Source organism: Triticum urartu, chromosome 3A (assembly GCF_056163025.1).
Source record: "Triticum urartu cultivar PI428250 chromosome 3A, HENAU_Tu73, whole genome shotgun sequence".
Lineage (NCBI taxonomy): Eukaryota > Viridiplantae > Streptophyta > Magnoliopsida > Poales > Poaceae > Triticum > Triticum urartu.
In genome coordinates this window covers 19,890,465-19,909,159 of record NC_141875.1, presented here as the reverse complement: position 1 = coordinate 19,909,159, position 18,695 = coordinate 19,890,465, and the positions used below count along the sequence as shown (strand labels likewise).

At 45.5% G+C, this 18,695-nt stretch overlaps 2 protein-coding genes and 1 pseudogene across 2 annotated transcripts; 2 read left to right on the top strand and 1 right to left on the bottom strand.

The window, feature by feature from the left end:
* The first annotated feature begins 3,569 nt into the window (after nt 1-3,569).
* Nucleotides 3,570-4,540, top strand: LOC147977961 (uncharacterized; annotated as a pseudogene).
* A 3,503-nt stretch (nt 4,541-8,043) lies between these two features.
* LOC125542426 (chloroplastic import inner membrane translocase subunit HP30-2) lies at nt 8,044-10,815 on the top strand. The gene is made up of 6 exons (XM_048705470.2): nt 8,044-8,401; nt 8,717-8,832; nt 9,093-9,219; nt 10,017-10,171; nt 10,266-10,328; nt 10,422-10,815. Exons 1-6 carry the CDS (start codon nt 8,105-8,107, stop codon nt 10,447-10,449), a joined length of 786 nt encoding a protein of 261 aa, XP_048561427.1. The 5' UTR covers nt 8,044-8,104; the 3' UTR covers nt 10,450-10,815.
* A 2,983-nt stretch (nt 10,816-13,798) lies between these two features.
* Nucleotides 13,799-17,525, bottom strand: LOC147977960 (uncharacterized). The gene is made up of 5 exons (XM_087514603.1): nt 16,698-17,525; nt 15,296-15,415; nt 14,872-15,034; nt 14,625-14,808; nt 13,799-14,252 (listed from the first exon to the last, which is right to left on the bottom strand). Exons 1-5 carry the CDS (start codon nt 17,523-17,525, stop codon nt 13,799-13,801), a joined length of 1,749 nt encoding a protein of 582 aa, XP_087370729.1.
* Between the last annotated feature and the right edge of the window lie 1,170 nt (nt 17,526-18,695).

Here is an 18,695-nt window from a genome sequence, read left to right as displayed (position 1 = left end):
TGCTAGAGGGTCATGAGAAGCGCCGTTCTGGAGGTTTCAGTCAGGGGCTCCAAAACACCAAGAAGCCATTCCGGCCCCGTATTTCCACTGTTGCCACGTCCGGCATAGGCCAGTCAATGGCCATAGCGCGCCATAATGAAACCGCCCTGGGGCACCTACAGAATGCGTGGAAACAGTCCTCTCGTTCCGTTCCGCACGAAGGGCATATGTCAGATACCTCCAGGCCACGAGAGAATTTATTCGCCCATGTAGCCAGTGAATTTGTTGCTAGTCGCCAAGCGAAGAAGCGTACCTTCGGGGGAGCAGGGCACCCCCATATGGTCTTCTAGATGGCGCGACGACCATCCGGTGCCCTGCTCGAAGCGCTGGCCAATGGACGCTCGCGCTCGTCCATGGCAAAGTGGTATGCCGACCGGACTGTGAAGATTTTGGTTTTCTCCGGTGCCCATGCAAGAACATCATCCGGGGCCTGTGGAGAGAGCTTGATGCGCGTGATGGTGTCGATGTCGACCGGCAGGAAGTACTGTCGAAGGAGTTCCATTCGCCAAGCTCCTCTGTCGTCAATGAGTTCGGAGACCCGGCGTAGCCTGCATGTACCTTGCGGAGTAATGAGTTTCCCGGAGTATTCCCGCGGGATCCACCTATCTCGCCATATACGGATATGTTCGCCATTACCCACGCGCCATATAAGACCTTTCTTCAAGAGCTCCAAATCATACTGGATGGCTTGCCATGTGGATGACGCATTGCCGGAGAAGACTGTATCCTCGAGGCGTCTGTCAGGATAGTAGCGAGCTTTGAGGACCTGCGCACACAAGCTGTCAGGTTTAGTAAGAAGACGCCAAGCCTGTCGTGCAAGCAGAGCTTGATTGAAAACTCTGAAGTCACGGAATCCAATGCCCCCTCTCATCTTAGGAGCTAATATGCTTGGCCAAGACTTCCAGTGTGTTTTCCGCCGACCTTGAGAGGAGCCCCACCAAAAGTTCCGAACCAACCGGTTTAAGTCATCACACATAGACATAGGTAGCTTAAAAACTCCCATCATGTACGTTGGAATGGCTTGGCCGACTGCCTTGATCATTACCTCTTTCCCTGCTTGGGACAAGGTGTCGCCCCATTGTACGAGATTTTTGGAGTGGCAGAAATACATGTTGCTTTATAAACCATGTGCTTGCGGGTATATTCTTTCATAGAAAAAGAATATATTGAGAAAGAAATTGTCGATGGGCTTGGCTAGAAATGTTAGTGAAATCTTGTGATGTGTGTGAGGCTTGGATGCACTTGGAGGCAGGAGAAAATAATTCATATTCCTAAGTCTTAAGTCCAAAGCTTCATTCAAATAAAGATCCAGATAAACTCCATATAAATCCAAGTTATTTTGGAAAAAAAAAGGAAAGGGTCAAAATCCAGGGTGTTAAAGAGATGATATAAGCCTTAAGGCCGAGGGGTCTACCAAAGCTTCATAGGAATGGAGCCTCCTGATATCCATGATGTGGTTTCTGCATTTGTGGTCCCACATGTCAGGGACTGGACATGATTCCTAGTTTTCCTTTGAGTGAGTTTCTTAAACAAATTTGTTAAGTAATTTATCTTGCTAATTATAAATATTTGTTATCCACTCCTAACTTAACATTTTATTTAAAATTTACAGCTTATTTTCTATCTCGAAGAAAAATACGAAATATAGACAAGACCTATTACACTATTGGCTCAGAGCTTACTTGGGAGGAGAAGAATTATCTTGTCTCCTTTCTTAATAATGTTGAGTCGTTTAAGGGCACTTACAGAGTTGGTCCAGATACTACACCATACGTGCCACTAGTCCACAAGTTGAGCAATACAAATATTCATAAAAAATGCATGGTACGATTTTGTACTATTATTGGGTCACTAGTCATCTTAAAGGAACTACACTACTTACGTATGTTACTATGATGTTCTTCAACAGAAGCTCCCAAGAGTTGTTGTGCCTGCAGCGATGGATGTGAAAGGTGAGATGACAATTATTTGCCATCAGAAGACCAATTTCAAAGGCACATACTCGACTGCAGACCCATGAGATGGACGCCTCAAAATTGATGAATGACGGCAAATATTGAATGAGTGCAAACCAGAAATTGAAAATCGGCAAGCATGGAGATGCATTTTTTTATTCTTTTCAATTTAACCTAAAACAGAGGAGTAGGTTCTAGTACTTTGTCATGATCATGACTAATTAACTAGTGAATGTTTGTACCGTCAATCGTGCTTTGCCTACTATGTGATGGCTGCTAGCTAGGAAGGAATATTTAGTTGGGGCACTTCTAGTCATGATTTACACAATTAGAGCTACTTGTTAATGTATGCATTAATATTTTGTAGTCGCTTATCGAAATCAATGTATTCTTGTATGGTTTTAAACATAGTCGTGGCAGCATCAATGTTGTCGTGGCTGTGAAATTTTTAATTTGCGTGACTGACATTCAGTGGTCGGCGCTACAAGCAACCTGCCACAGCTGCCACGCCCACCAGCGTGGCGAGTATCTTGGCACGTCCGCCGCTGCAGAGTCTCTACCAATGGCGGACGCGCACCTGCCCCTATGCCATGTTAGCAGTGGCGGAGGCCCCTGGGAGCCTCGCCCGTCATTGTTGGGCTTTCCCAGCCCACCACTGCTGGTCTTTTTTCCGCCCGCCACTGCTAGGCATTCTTGCATTAGTGCCAGAGCTACATGGTGGCGACTTCCGTGTTGCAACTGCCACGACAAACGACCAACGAGCGACCGGGACAGCGAGAGGAGATGCTGGAGATAGAGGCAACCTCTCTTATGGCGACCATCGAGGGCAAGATGCTACAACCGGAATTCATAATGCCATTGTTTCCCGGTGCTGGAACCACGGCAGCATTTTTTGCATTTGCTACCACCGTTTTTTGGTTTTCTAACCAACAACGTCAATTTTTTCTATGAACGCCTTTTCTATTTTGCTGCAACTAACGCTCAATTTTGTGTTTTTGCTATCACAAGCGTTTTTGCTTGCTGGTACAAGCTACAATATTTGCTACCATCACGGTTTTTGTTTGTTGGAACAGTGCCTGATTTTCTAATTTTGCTACCAACGTTATTCGCTTTTTGCTGGAACCGTCATGAATTTTTGTTGCGGCCAACAAATTGAGGGCGAGGTACAGCGTGAGCCGGGCAACGAGTGTTGCGATCGGCGGCCGTCGCCATCGGAATTGCAACCGCGGACAGTGCACCGAGCACGTTGTTGCATGCGTGGAGCCGGCGAGGGGGTGGCCGCTGATTTGTGTTTTCCCTCTGCTAGTGTTGGGTGTGATTTTCTCTTGGAAGAAACCGATTCGGGCCCTGATTTGGCGGCCAGATGCGATCAAATTGGACGCCTGCGGCGGTGACCGGCCGATCTGGAGTGCCCCAGCCGTGGCCTGATCGCTAACGTGACCCTAAAATTCTTAAAAATTAATTAAATGGGCCGTGTCGTGCCTTCTCACCGGCCCGTGTCGGTGGATGATACGAATACGATTCCCCAGTTCCAATCGCCGCTGCCGCCCGCCGCCTGACGTCCTGCGCGCGGCCATGCCAGACCCCCTTGCCGCCGCCACTTTCAGGCGCTGTGGCCGTCTCCCCTGGGTGCTCACCGACTCAAAGTGCCACATCGGCGACCGCGACAACGCGACCACCGCCCGCGGCGTCACGAGCCAGAGCGGCGACATCAAGGTGACCTTCGAGCTCGCGGACCCGCCCGATGTCTCTCGCTGCTTCGTCCACTGCCCCTGATTGGCGGAGGGCCGCTACGGCGGAGATCCCGTGGTTGTGAGTTCTGCGGACGCGTTAGTCCTTCTCGCCGTCCCGTTCACCGGCGACTCCGGCCGCCGCAGGGAGTACAACGATTTCTTCGTCTACAGGGCAGGTCCAGGGGCCCCATCCCTCCACCTTATCCCCAGCACCTACCACTGCCCCGACTACATCACGCTGGCCGGCGTCGTGCCCTGTGGCGATCTCAACAACAAAGACTACGCCGTGGTCTTCCCCTTGGGATCAAAATTTCGCTCGCTATACAACTCTACCAGCAAGATATGCGACTTCCTCGTGTATCACTCTGACATCTCCAAGTGGCCGTGGCGTGCCAAGACGGCCATCATTACCATGCACACCAAGTACCACAATCACGAGGTAATTATGCGGCACGAAGGCACCCACGTGATCTTCGCCGGAAGGGAAACACTTGGCTGGGTCAATCATTGGCATGGCATTATTCTATGCAATGTGCTTGACAACAATGCGGTCATGTGTTTGATCCAATGACCTGTTTCGATCCCTTGCAATATAGTGTCGTGGTTCGGCATGGGAGTCGACAATATCTACGCTCGGCCGTTTTGCGACGTCGCTATAAGCAACGGCATGATCAGGTTCGTCGAGTTGAAACCTTGTCAGCGTAGCGATACCTGCAATGATAAAGGGGTCATTGGCCAAGGCTGGACGGTCACCACATGAAACAGGGGGATCCGCTCAAACAAGTGGGACAAGAGGTTCACTGTCAAGGCTGATAATGTGCCTAACACAGGTTTAAGTTACCCTAAGGTATCTGGTGGCAAGAGGCTAAGCTGGGACAAGGTGGTTCATGGTGGGCCCACTCTAAGCTTGTGTGACGACGATGTTGTCTATATTATGTCTAGACTAGACATCCGGCCTGCGATTGCATGGACGATGCTTGCCATTAATATCAAAGAGGGAACACTAGAAGCGGTCAAGCAGTGTTCTGCTGAAAAGATGCTTGGTCTTGAACCGACTTATGTTCGGTGTGCCTTGTCCAACTACCTTAAGCAGTGGAGAAGGTCTTGAGGAAAGGGAGCTTGAGCACTCCAACAAAGTTATATCATTTGTTAGTAACCTCTATTTGTGGACACTGCATAAGGTTGCCCATAAAAGACTAATGAAATTTGTTGTTGTTTGAATTTCTTGTACATTTGATGTATAAAGGGAAATGTGTTCCTTTTTCTGTATATATATATATATATATATATATATATATATATATACAGAAAATCTGATTAGGTCTTTCTAGAAAATAATGTAAATGTTGTGTTCTACTGTTTCCAGTTACTCCCTCCGTCTCAAAATAAGTGTCTTGAACTTAGTACAAATTTGTACTAGAGCTAGTACAAAGTTAAGACACTTATTTTAGGACGGAGGGAGTATTATTCTCTAAAATTTGGAAGTTGAATATCCTTCTATTTTCCAATAATGACAGATATTTATATTTCTTGTCGTGAGAGAGCTAGTTGCTGGTGATAGGAAATGATAGCAATATTTGGTTGAGAGTATTAGATGCCATTTGGTAGATACTGTACTGAGCTGCTGCCTTGTTTTTAAAGAGTGTTCAGTTCTTTTTGCTCATCAGACTACTTACTTTCCAGGAAAAATTTGCTCAGATGATACAGGAAGCTGGACATGAGAAGGTTTGAATATGAACATCTGGTGGTCAGTCTACTTGCCATTTAGTATGGATGAAAACTCATACGTAGTACAGAAGGCGGTGGATATGAATCCTCTTAAGCAGTAGTTGGACTGAACAGATGACAATTTTCTTTGTTTTTCAGAATCCTATAACGACTTTCATTCTTGTTTTTCTTAACTCGAAATAAGAACAGAGGCATGCATGGTCTTATTGTTTCTTTTCCACATTGAGCCCATTTAATTATATAGTAAATTTGTACATGCAATCCCTGTTTTTTCAGTTCCTGTTGTCCCAGCGTACGATGTTGTGCATTTCGACTAGCTATCATGAAGTAAATTTGACATCTGGAGGAGACCAAGATGGGTTATTGGAGGAAATTAGAACATTAAATGTAATATGGACAAAATTCAACTAGATTCTTCAGATGATTTTTCTGAATAGTTCTTCAGATGAAATTGAAAAAGGGGAGCTTATATATATTATCCTAGAAATAAATATCTTGTGCCAATCATACATTTGTTGCTAAATTTCATCTGCCAGGCATGCTAAATTACTCCTGTTGTGCGTCCTTGCAACTTGGCGAGACGCTTCAGCTGCGTGTCACAAGCGCAAACAGCTGCAGCTTCTTGGTCTTGCTTTTGCAATAGAAAATGACTGCGTTGGTATCTGTTGCTCAACTTCTTAAAGCATTGCATGTCAGCAGTCCTGCGATGCTCCCAACACCCATACGAGATACCAGCGATACCTTTTATAGTGGAACTGAATGGATTAGAAGCAGTAAAGGATGTTGAATGTTCTCCTATAAGAATATTACAGAGTTTGCCCATAATCGTTTGAACTTAAAAATCCTGCATTTGTTAATCTCCTCTTGGACTGATACTACTGGAATCCCTAACCGAGGGCTTGGGGGTAAAACGAAACAAAAGGGAAATGTTGCTAGCTGATGATGAACCTGAAGAATGGCCCATCCTGTGCCAGGAAGCTGGCAAACATGTCACAAACTTTAACACGCAGAAGTGAAAACAGAATGGACAGTGTTGCAGCAGATCCACTAAAAGGAGACAGAACATATGCTAGACATCTGCACAGCTCTTTTTTACGAAAATGATTAGATCTATCATAAAAATTCACCGGAAATACAAAGCACCTCAAATATAATAAAAATTACATTTTTCTCTGTATGCTAATACCCACTGAAAAAAATAGCGCGCTATAATGTCACTAATAGCATGCTATAGCGTATTGAGAATTGCCTCGCTAAATATATTGATGTACAACATCTCGCTAATAGCACGCTATAGCACACTAATAGCATATTTTGAGCTCGGCGCTATTTTGCTGTAGTGCGCTAATGAGACCCATTTTTTGCTGTGAAAAGAAAGTACGCCCGTTAAGAACAATAACTAGGACAGGGACTACTTTGCATATGCAAACTAACATATAATACATAGTTGATTTCATAACTGGCAAGCAGATGGAATTCACCCCGACAGAGTCATGCATGCCAGGTAAGTGAAGAATTCGAGGGGATAAAGAGTAGAATATCCTAAAAATCACGTGGGTGTTGCTCTGCTGGCGGGCTCAACCATTTAGGGCATGAAAAATGGTGGCATATGGATTTTTTCTCCCCATGAGAAAAAGTAGTTTAAGGTATCTACATTGAATTTTTCTTCCCAACGCGAGCTACAACTAGTGGACCTCATCAAGGAATAGAAAGTAGAGATTCTAGTACACATGCATCTCTACTTTCCACTCTAACTTTTTCAGCTTTTTACATCGAACCACACTTTTTCTCTCCAAGCACCCGTCTCCTGCAGAGGATCTCGTTTTCCCATCCGAACCTATTTCTCTTGACATTCGATCCTACAAGGCATGCGGGGCATCACCTTGGCGCTATGCATTGGCCATGCCCTTATCTCTTTCTCGTAGTGACGTCTTTCACCGCCGTTTTCTGCCTGATTTTTTTCTAGTTTCTCTTTTTGTTATTTCAGTTGCTCTTAGCTTGGTCTTCTCTTTATTTTCTCTAATATTTTTTTTCATATTTTTTATTTTCCCTCTTTTGATTTTTATTTCATTGTTCATTGGTCATTGTTCATTTTATCAATTTATCTTTCTTTTAACAATGAATGAACATTCCTTAAATCCGTGAAGTTTTTTTCTAAAATTGTGAACTTTTACTAATTGTGCAGCATCTAATAAAATGTGTGACCCTTTTTAAAATTCATTAATTTTTTTTAAAATAATGGAACATTATGATAAATTGAAGAACACTTCATAATAAATCCATGGCTTTTTTTAATTCGTGATCATTTTCCAAATTCATGAACGATTTTAATCCGTGTACATTCTTTTTAAAAAATCATGAACGTTTTCTTTACAATAAAGAAGTTATTTTAATGATCCTCAAAAAAAGTTCTATTAATCTGTGAATGCAGCAGGGATCAATCGAATTTATTTTTCCTATCGAACAGTACAGCTATTTTTTTCTGTTACTAAAAAAAACTATTTTTTTCTTCCGCGAAGAGAGCGCAATTTGCGCGGCCCATGTGCGCGACCTGGCAATTATCCTACGCTGCTGCGAAGAATAGGCTGGCCGTTTTCTAAGGCGCCGAGACGCGAGGGGAAGGCGAGAAGCAGAGGGGATTCGGTTGCGATGGCCTCCTCCTCGCCGTCGCCGTCGCCGTCGTCGCCGGCGCAGGCGCGCGGCGGCCGAAACCCGCTGGAGGAGTGGAGCGGGCGCGTGAGGGCGCTGGAGGCGGGGTTCCGCGCGTGGATGGCGAAGCAGCCCATCCATGTCGAGGCGGTGGTGACCACGGCGGCGGGGGCGGTCCAGGGCGGGGCGCTCGGGGGCCTGATGGGCTCCATCACTGCCGACGGGGGAGCGCCGTGGGTGCCGCCGCTCCCTCCCAACGCCAACCCGCAGGCCATGGCATCCTTCAAGCAGGCGCAGGTTGCGAACCCTATATACCCCACCCTCCTCTGCTTATTTATCTTATTATTTCCTGTTGATGAATTAATTGTCCGTGATAACCGATAACGATTATGTGTACGATTGGAACATGTTTTCTCATAGTTTATTTGTTATATTGGCTTGTGACCCGTCACTTATGATTCCTGATCTATCTATAGTCACAACATAGGTTAAGGCCTGCATTTTCACCTTGAGGACATAGTAGCAAATGTTGGCCAGACAGACAGATATCTCATGAATCCTAAGTTTTGAACTTTCACATGATGCTCACCAGCCTGCTTTCTTGCCTCGCAGGTTTTAGCTGCTGGACCGTTGGTGCAGGCGCGGAACTTTGCAGTCATGTCTGGTACAAACGCAGGCATATCATGTGTTATGAGAAGGATACGTGGAGTAGACGACATCCAGGGCAGGTGAGGCTTAGGTATTCCATTTTTATTTGGCAGATTTCAAGGACTATAGCTTATATCATCAGTGTGGTGTCCCATACATGCGTTTTATTTAATCTTGGCAATGCAAAGAGGCAATTGACCTTCCTTTTGGTAATTATTATCCAAAGGATGGTCCTTATTGCACAGCTTCAGGTTTCTTCTTGTTAATTCTTTAACTCCAATTAAGAAATCGATACTTGTCACTTTATGCATGACAGATATCCTATTTGTATTTTTTATAGCATGGCAGCCGCTTTTGGTTCCGGTGTTCTGTTCTCTCTAGTGAGTGGAATGGGAACTCCTAATCCGGTCGCAAATGCAATCTCATCCGGTGTTGGTTTTGCGGTATTTCAGGGTGGCTTTTTCATGGTAATGATCTAGTCATCTTTGTTGGTTATTACAATTTGGTTTCATTTTTCTGTGCAGTCCATCTTGCCAATAAATTTTCAATGTTGATGAAAGGTCAATTTGCTGTTCTGTTGCCTGCTTATGATCTTTTGTAGTTTGGATGGGTACATTAATAATTGAGTAAACGGATATTCTTTTGCCTTGCATGTGTTGATGACAGTTGCTTCTGTACATTAGACGAATCATGACCAACTTTAAAGTAGATACAGCATGTGCTTCACCAGAGCATTATGAACCAGCATTTAGCTTTTAAAATTCATAATTAATTTTATTCTGATGGTACTGTCTGCATGGAAATGTTTGGCATATAAAAAATATTCTGATGGCAAGTTTGCTTGAGCACTTCCATGCCTCCTTTTCTCCTTTCAGTATTATAAACCTCACTGAATTATCTCTAGAACATGGCCAGCAAGTAGGAAAAGCCTGGAGGCTGGGGCCTTGCAGGCCTTAGGTCTCCAGAAAACAGAAGAGAAGAACCTTGGGCATGGAAGAGCAACTTTTTGTTTCATGGCAGCTGGATGGAATTTTTTTAAGAAAAAATTTGCTTGACTTTTGCTAAATTGTGAGTGTAAACAGACGCACATATTATGCTGATGCCATTATGGTGAAATCGAAAGGGGTGCTTCTCCTTTTTTTTTTCCCAAATCTTCTTTGCTACGTATTTGGTTGCCTTGTCATCAACCCACAACTAGCTGATATATGATTGTCGGTCTGGCATTCATATTATGTAATAAATAATTCTGCTTATGGGTATGTAGATTGGGCAGAGGTTCTCAAAGCCACAGGGTGTGAGTGAACATAACTACTATGCCAGGACAAGTAGCATGTTACAAAATCTGGGCCTCGAGAAATATGAGAAGAATTTCAGGAAGGGTCACCTTACTGATCATACCTTGCCCCTCCTTACTGACAGGTAAGTTTATCTAGGTCCAGTTGTGTTCGATACCCTTTTTTTACTTATCCATGTAAGATGTATTCATTTACTCTACTTCATGTTGCGTTATTAGTGCTTTGAAAGATGTAAAGATCCCCCCTGGCCCCAGATTGATCATACTTGATCAAATTAAAAGGTTTGGGATCATTCCACAAGAATTTCATGGTTCTAGACGTATTTTTGCTTACTTGAATTAATTTATTTGATCTATTCTGTTTATATTTCCCAGGGATTCTGGGCTGGCCAAAGCACAGTGAAAACTTGCCGCTATCTGCTGGTGGTTCTTTTTTTAGTTTTATACAGATAGTATCATCCGGAGCTATGTCCATCTCTGTTTTGATGATAACCTGTCTGGGCACCACCACATAATCTGAAGGCGGAAGTAGTTTTGTTTGTCTAGTTATTATTAGACGGTGAGCGCTTTTGCAATTCCTTATTCGATTTCTGGTAATAATTTTTTCGTTGATAACTGATTTCTGGTAATAATTAGTTGCCTGCATCTTTGAGTTCTCCACCACTCATTCTACTCTGTAACTCAAGTAGCAAACTGTGATTTGTTGAATTTTGTAATAGATCACAGTTTTTGGGTAAAAATCTGCAATGAAGAATGAAATTTATGTGGAGGTGAATTTGTCAGCATTTGCTCCGGCAGCGGTCAAACGGCCTCTGTCACCACCGTGGGAGGCTCAATGCTCGCCTACTCCACCATATTCTCTCCTTCCCCTACCAAAGAACTACCTCTGTCGTTCTATAAAAACTGGAAGTGAATGGTGCCCTTCGCTGTGCCGTTGAGGCTTTTAGGGTTTTTCTTGTGGTTGTTTATTTATATCCTCTGGGGAGTTCTGATTTGTCACGTGTATGGAATGCTGAAATTTGTTCTATTTTTTCCCTTCGGTGGTTCGGTGGGGCTAGTTGGCAGTTTGGCCCTGGATCATCCTTTGAGAAGCTCATAGGTACTATCCACCCCCTCGTTGACAGGGGGCCTGAGTACTCAAAAGCGCGCTTTTTCATGCCATCTGGTTATTTTCGTAAATTCATGGAAACCAATCTTATATTTATTTTGCATTGGACTGAAGATCCGGATTACCAGTTTTAGAAGAAACAGAACATAGGTATTTAAATGGAAACCACAACCAAGTAAGTAACCTTTGCGCATAGAATATTGGCATGGATCATGAAAATGTAAATATTACTCGGGTAAATATGTACTTAAAAGATTTATGACACATTTCATAGCCAAAGTCCAAGAATAGCAGCAAACTTAGCGAGGCACGCCAAACCAGACATGGCGGCCAGGTCCAAGGTTAAAGCATGCCTCGCTAAGTTGTGAGCCTCAACGTTTGAGCTCCTAAATTCATGAAGTAAATTACAAGAAATAAAAGTAGATTGTTGTTGCTTTATTTCCTTGATGATTGCCCCGTAAGTAGCTCCACTTCCTCTCCGGGTTTCTTCAATGACTCCCTTGCAGTCTGAAGCGAGATGTATCTGCTGGATATGCAAATCTGTAGCTAGGTCCAGCCCCTCACGAATGGCCATCGCCTCCAGAGTGGCCGGCTCACCAATGTTGTAAACCATAACAGATGCTCCCAGAAAAAACCCCGCTCGGTCTCGACAGACAGTCCCCACAGCGCCAACATGTCCTTGACGATGTACTGCAGCATCTACGTTGATCTTTGAGAAATTTTCCGGTGGTGCAATCCATCCAGTTGGACACACACTTGTGCTAACTCTGCTCCCTCTGACTGGCATCGCAAATTTAATTTCATCCAGATAGGAATTTATGAAGCTGTGAACTGCATACGGACTTTTATGAATATCTTCATAGATAGCTTTCCGGCGGGCTCCCCATATGGCCCAAAGTGAGACCCCCAATCTGATAAACTCCTCACCAGATAGTGTTTTTTGTGATTCAAAGATCCACTTCCTTGCACACACTGACCTGTTTGAACTAAGATGATCCAAGATCGAGTCTGAAGACAAAGCCCAGGTGCTCCTATACATTGGGCAATCAAAGAGTGCATGGCGCCACGAGTCATGAATTCCACACAGATCACATGCGGCCGAGGTAGCCATGTTGCGCCGGTGCAGAAGCTCCCCCGATGGCATGGAGTGTCGGGCCAATCGCCATAAGAACACCTTCACTTTGGGCGGGATCTGAAGCTTCCATAAGGACTTCCATTCTTTCCATTCTGCCTCTGAACTTGAAGATCCCTTGCCCAGCCGGGTCTAGATTGGGCATGTTAAGCTCCTGCAGCCGACGCAGCGTAGAGCCGCCGATCCCAACATCCGTATCTCGCCAGCCCAGCCAGAGGCGACCCGCCGAAGGCCAGACCAACCCGCCTTGACCCAGGTCGGGCCCAAAAGGGCCCAGATCTGGGCCTGCAGGGCTCCGCCGGCCAACCCCCATCGCCAGCCGTCACCGCCGCCAAAGGGCCGCGCCGCCGCCGTACCTGCGCCCGATCTACACCGGAGCACCACCCGCCGAGGAGCACCGTCGTCGGAGACCGCCGCCCGAGCCACGGAACCGCGAAGGGAAGGGGAAGAGGGTTGCCACCGTCGGCCTTGCCACGGCGCCGCGCGGTCAACGCCCGGCCGCACCAGCCGGCGGCACTGACGGGAGGAGGGGTGGGAGGTGGGGGCTGGGCGCGAGGGGAGAGAGGGCTGCCCCGGTCGCCCTGCTCGGGGGGCGGGGGCGCCGGGGGGGGGGGGGGGGGGGGGGGGGGGGGGGCGGGGGGGTGCGGGGACGGGAAGCCTTGCTTCCGCCAAATGATCGGGTTAATGATTTTTAGTATCATTTTGTGTGATAGCTACAATGAATTGGCCTACAACTTGACATTGTTGATAACAAATAATATATGGTTGTGTTTGTCAGATGGAAGCGTTCCTACTCCCTCGTAAGGGAGCCGCATGGTTTATATTGATTGTGGGCAGGAATAGCCTTTGCCGTAGCTTACAAGTCTTCACCGATCGCTAGGATACGGTGGTTACAAAATCTCTAGGATAGATGCGTACTAGGGAAGGAGAAGGAGTTTATTGAGATTACAACAGAATTCTATCTCTAATTCTAACACCCTCCCTTAATCTCAACTATCCTACATTAAGATTCTTCTTGAATTCCTCAAATAACTTGACTGGCAAAGCTTTAGTGAAACCATCTGCTACTTGATCTCTGGAAGGAATAAACCGTATGTCCAGCTTCTTCTCTGCAACTCTTTCTCATACAAAATGAAAATCAATTTCTATGTGTTTGGTTCTACCATGAAACACTGGATTTGCAGATAGATATGTGGCTCCCAAATTGTCACACCACAAGCAGGACACACGATGTTGTTTAATCCCTAACTCATTGAGCAATGACTCTACCCAGATGATCTCAGCAGTAGCATTTGCTAGTGACTTGTATTCATCTTCTTTACTTGACCTGGACACTGTGGCTTGTTTTCTAGCACTCCAAGAAATAAGGTTAGCACCAAAGAAGACTACAAAAACTCTAGTTGATTTTCTATCATCACTACATCCTACCCAGTCAGCATCAGAAAATGCACTAACAAGGGTGGAGGTAGAACGCCTGAACTGAAGGCCTAAGTTCACAGTGTGCTTGATATATCATACAATTCTTTTAACAGCTGTCCAATGTACTGTAGTAGGTGCATGGAGATACTGACAAACCTTGTTAACAACAATGGATATATCTGGTCTTTTCAGTGTAAGGTATTGTAGGGATCCTACTGCACTTCTGTACCTTGTACTCTCTTCTTCCTTAAGTGGCTCACCTTCAAAAGCTGAAAGTTTCTCCGAAGAAGACAATGGTGTGGGTGAAGGCTTGCAGTCCTTCATCCCCATACGAGCTAGAAGTTCAGTGACATATTTCTCTTGATTTTGTATTATGCCATCTTGAACCTTCTTAACTTCAATGCCTAGGAAGAAGTGCAAATCACCAAGATCCTTCAAAGCAAACTCTGAACTTAGATCATGCAAAAGAGCATTAGTGGCACCTTGTGAAGAGCTTACAACTATAATATCATCAACATATATTAAAACAAATATAGTTGTATTTGCTCTGTTGTAGATAAAAAGAGATGTGTCAGCCTTGGATGCAACAAAGCCAAGGTGCCTTAACTGAGAACTCAACCTTGAGTACCATGCTCTTGGTGCTTGTTTCAAGCCATAAAGTGCCTTGTCAAGTTTACACACATAGTGAGGTGTCTTCTTGTTTGCATACCCATGTGGTTATCTCATGTAAACCTCCTCTTCCAGAACACCATGCAAAAACGCGTTCTGAACGTCTAGCTGTCTCAAGCTCCATCCCCTGGAAACAGCAATGGCTAACGCAAGCCTAATAGTTGCAGCCTTAACAACGGGTCTAAAGGTGTCTTTATAGTCTAAACCATAATGTTGTTTAAAACCTTTTGCAACTAAACGTGCTTTATACCTGTCAATTGTGCCATCTGCCCTTTTTTTAATTCTATAGACCCACTTGCAGTCAATAATGTTTTTACCTTGTTTTTCAGGTACAAGATGCCAAGTCTTATTCCTCATGAGAGATGAGTACTCCTCATCCATTGCATTTTTCCATCTTGGATCCCCTAATGCATCTTCCAACCTTGTTGGTTCTCCTGTGATACACAGCATACCATACGTTATAGTACCGTCAGTTCTAACCTTTGGGTTTCGTATACCTTTCTGAAGCCAACTTGTGACACGTGAAACCGTTGGTTGAGGCTGATTTCGTCGTGTAGCAATCTGCGGCACAGAGGTTGATGCAGTAGGACTTGCCGCAGAGGATCCTAGGGACATCTCAGATTCGCTTTCCACAGCAAATCCCGATCCGAACCGTGTAGCCTGCAGTGTGGGAGATCCGCTGGAAGCAGCTGCCGCAGAAGATCTCGCGCTGCCAGCCGGCACATGCGCGTGGGATCCCGATCCGGATCCTGTCGCTGTCGACGCGTCAGGCCCGCGTGTGGGACGCGGTGCGGGACGCGGCGTCTCATCTACATGGGGTGACGCGGCGTCGTCCAACTGGTGCAGACCCACGCGTGGGCTTCCGCATGGCGCGCGATCCGGTGCGAATCTGCGCGCCCGATCCGAGTCGACCTGACGCACAGGAGTTCCAGGTGACGCAGGATCTGCTTCGTGCTCCGCGCCTGCTCCATCTTCTTTTGGCACATGCAATACCAGATCATTTTCTACACCAATTTCCGCACCGATTTCTGCTGCATGATCCTGCATACGAAGAGGCACAGTTCCACTAGTATAATCATCAGTTGGGTCAGTACAATTATCGCCCCCATGATCAATGTTTTGGAGATGTGGTGGAAGAAGAAGTATCTCTTTCTTGAGAAGTGCTCTGGCATTAGGATGGAGTGATTCAAAGGGATAGACAGATTCATCAAAAACGACGTCTCGAGAGATATAGACCCTACCAGTGGAAACATCAAGACATTTAACTCCCTTGTGAATTGGACTATATCCAAGAAATACACACTTCTTGGATCGGAAAGCAAGGTTGCGTGTATTATATGGGCGAAGATTGGGCCAACAAGCACAACCAAATACATGAAGTGATTTGTAGTCATGACTAGTACCAAAAAGACGTGTGATGGGAGTCTCAAATTTGATGACTTTACTAGGAAGCAAATTGATGAGATATGTAGCAGTCAAAAATGCTTCATCCCAGAACTTTAGTGGCATGGATGCGTTTGCTAGTAGAGCTAACCCTACTTCAACAACATGGCGATGCTTTCTTCCAGCCGAGCCATTCTGTTGGTGTGCATGAGGGCATGACACATGGTGTGAGACGCCAAGCTCTTGAAAAAAGAGATTGAGTTTCTTGTATTCACCTCCCCAGTTGGTTTGCATGGCAATAATTTTAGTGTTTAGTTTTCGCTCAACAAGTTTCTGAAAGTTCTTGAAAACTTGAAACACTTCGGATCATTTCTTAAGAAGATAGATCCATGTAAATTTTCTATAGTCATCAATGAAGCTAACATAGTACGAGTGTTTACCAACAGAAGTAGGGGCTGGCCCCCAAACATCAGAAAACACAAGTTGCAAGGGTGCAGTGGAAATACCGAATGAAATAGGATATGGCAACTGATGACTTTTAGCTTGTTGGCATGGATCACAAACAGACTCAATACTAGAATCATGAGAGTGGGGAAGTTTATTCTTGCTAAGAATGAATTTAACAATAGCCGATGAAGGATGGCCTAATCTACTGTGCCACTTTGCTGAAGAAGGCTTGACAGCGACAAAGGCATATTTATTTGATGATGATGACGAAGATATAAGTGGGTAGAGACCTCCCACGCACTTGCCCCTAAGAAGCACTCTCCTCGTGTCCAAGTCCTTTACCAAAAAAATAAGGATAGAATTCAATAAGAACAAGATTATCACGAGTAAATCTATGAACTGAAAGAAGATTTTTTTTTGATGTTGTAGGGACATATAGGACTCGTTTTAGATGCAAATTTTTCATGGGGTTTTTGACAATTGAACTACCAACATGAGTGATTTTCATACTAGAACCACTTGCAGTATGCACTTGGTCATGTCCACGATACTTGTCTCTGATCGTCAGCTTGTCGAGCTCCCCTGTGATGTGGTTTGTGGCACCGATATCCGCATACCAGTTTGTGTCGACGCCGTAGGAGTCGGTGACCATGTTGGCCCCATTCTCCTCATGTTCATCTTCATCATCATAGCGATGCCAACAATCACGAGCACCTCCTGGATGATGCTTGTAACAAATTTGACACTCTGGGTAGTCTCGGACCTGCTGCTGACGTTGTTGTTGTGGGCAACCGCGGCCACCTCCGCCGCCGCCGTTTCCACCAGATGGATTTGGGGAGGGGCGCCTGCCTCGGCCGCGACCCCTGCTGTTGCTGCGCCCGCGGCCTCTGCTGTAGCCACGCCCGCGCCCCCTGTAAGCTAGGTTCACTGAGGTCTTGAAGCCTGTGTTAGGACCATCGCCGAGCATCTCTACGCGTTGATCAAACGCAGCAATCTGAGCGAATAGATTGTCCATTGAGATTTGGTTTTTGAATGCACCGATGGCTGCCACAACAGGGTCATAATCTCTGTCGAGGCCGGCAAACACGTAGTCCACCATCTCCGGGTCCGAGACGGGGCGACCTGCCGTGGCGAGCTCATCCCCCAGGTTCTTCATCCTGGAGATGTAGGCACTGCTGGACATAGATCCTTTCTTTGTGTTGGTGATGGCGATCTGTAGGTTGGTGATGCGCGACTGGGACTGCGAGGCGAACAGGGTGGTGATGGCAATCCAGAGATCGAACGTCGTCTCCTTGCTCGCAACTTGGGTGAGGATCTCCATTGACAGACAGTTCAGGAGGTGGCTTAGGACTTGCTGGTCCTTTGAAATCCACTGCGCATCCAGAGGATTAGGTTATGCGGCAGTAGTTTTGTCTGCCTGCTGCTGCTGCACCGTCTTCGGTGGCGCTGCGTCTGACCCGTTCAGGAGGCCGGTGACCTGCGCTCCTCGCAGGCCCGGCATGACCTGTGCCTTCCATCGGATGAAGTTGTTCTTGGTGAGCTTCTCAGATGGGAGAGCACCAAGGTTGAGGGAGACGGTGGATGAGGACGACATGGCGAGGGTGATGGCGAGGATGATCGAGGAAGGTGGCTGCTGGCTAGATCGATAGGAAGAGGACGGCTCTGTATACCATGTCAGATGGAAGCGTTCCTATTGAAGGAAATATGCCCTAGAGGCAATAATAAAGTTATTATTTATTTCCTTATATCATGATAAATGTTTATTATTCATGCTAGAATTGTATTAACCGGAAACATAATACATGTGTGAATACATAGACAAACTTAGTGTCACTAGTATGCCTCTACTTGACTAGCTCGTTAATCAAAGATGGTTATGTTTCCTAACCATGAACAAAGTGTTCTTATTTGATTAACAAGGTCACATCATTAGTTGAATGATCTGATTGACATGACCCATTCCATTAGCTTAGCACCCGATCGTTTAGTATGTTGCTATTGCTTTCATCATGACATATACATGTTCCTATGACTATGAGATTATGCAACTCCCGTTTGTCGGAGGAACACTTTGGGTGCTACCAAACGTCACAACGTAACTGGGTGATTATAAAGGAGCATTACAGGTGTCTCCAAAGGTAGATGTTGGGTTGGCGTATTTTGAGATTAGGATTTGTCACTCCGATTGTCGGAGAGGTATCTCTGGGCCCTCTCGGTAATGCACATCACTTAAGCCTTGCAAGCATTGCAACTAAATGAGTTAGTTGCGGGATGATGTATTACAGAATGAGTAAAGAGACTTGCCGTTAACGAGATTGAACTAGGTATAGGAATACCGACGATCGAATCTCGGGCAAGTAACATACCGATGACAAAGGGAACAATGTATGTTGTTATGCGGTCTGACCGATAAAGATCTTCATAGAATATGTAGGAGCCAATATGGGCATCCAGGTCCCGCTATTGGTTATTGACCGGAGACGTGTCTCGG

Coding starts and splice junctions, on each gene's coding strand:
- LOC125542426 (XM_048705470.2), top strand. CDS start 8,105: ATGGCCTCCTCCTCGCCGTCGCCGTCGCCGTCGTCGCCGGCGCAGGCG. Junction 8,402..8,716: donor CATCCTTCAAGCAGGCGCAG/GTTGCGAACCCT, acceptor CTTGCCTCGCAG/GTTTTAGCTGCTGGACCGTT. Junction 10,172..10,265: donor TTGCCCCTCCTTACTGACAG/GTAAGTTTATCT, acceptor TTGCGTTATTAG/TGCTTTGAAAGATGTAAAGA.
- LOC147977960 (XM_087514603.1), bottom strand. CDS start 17,525: ATGGAGATCCTCACCCAAGTTGCGAGCAAGGAGACGACGTTCGATCTC. Junction 15,416..16,697: donor CTAGTATGAAAATCACTCAT/GTTGGTAGTTCA, acceptor CTTCGTATGCAG/GATCATGCAGCAGAAATCGG. Junction 14,809..14,871: donor CACAAGTTGGCTTCAGAAAG/GTATACGAAACC, acceptor TGTGTATCACAG/GAGAACCAACAAGGTTGGAA.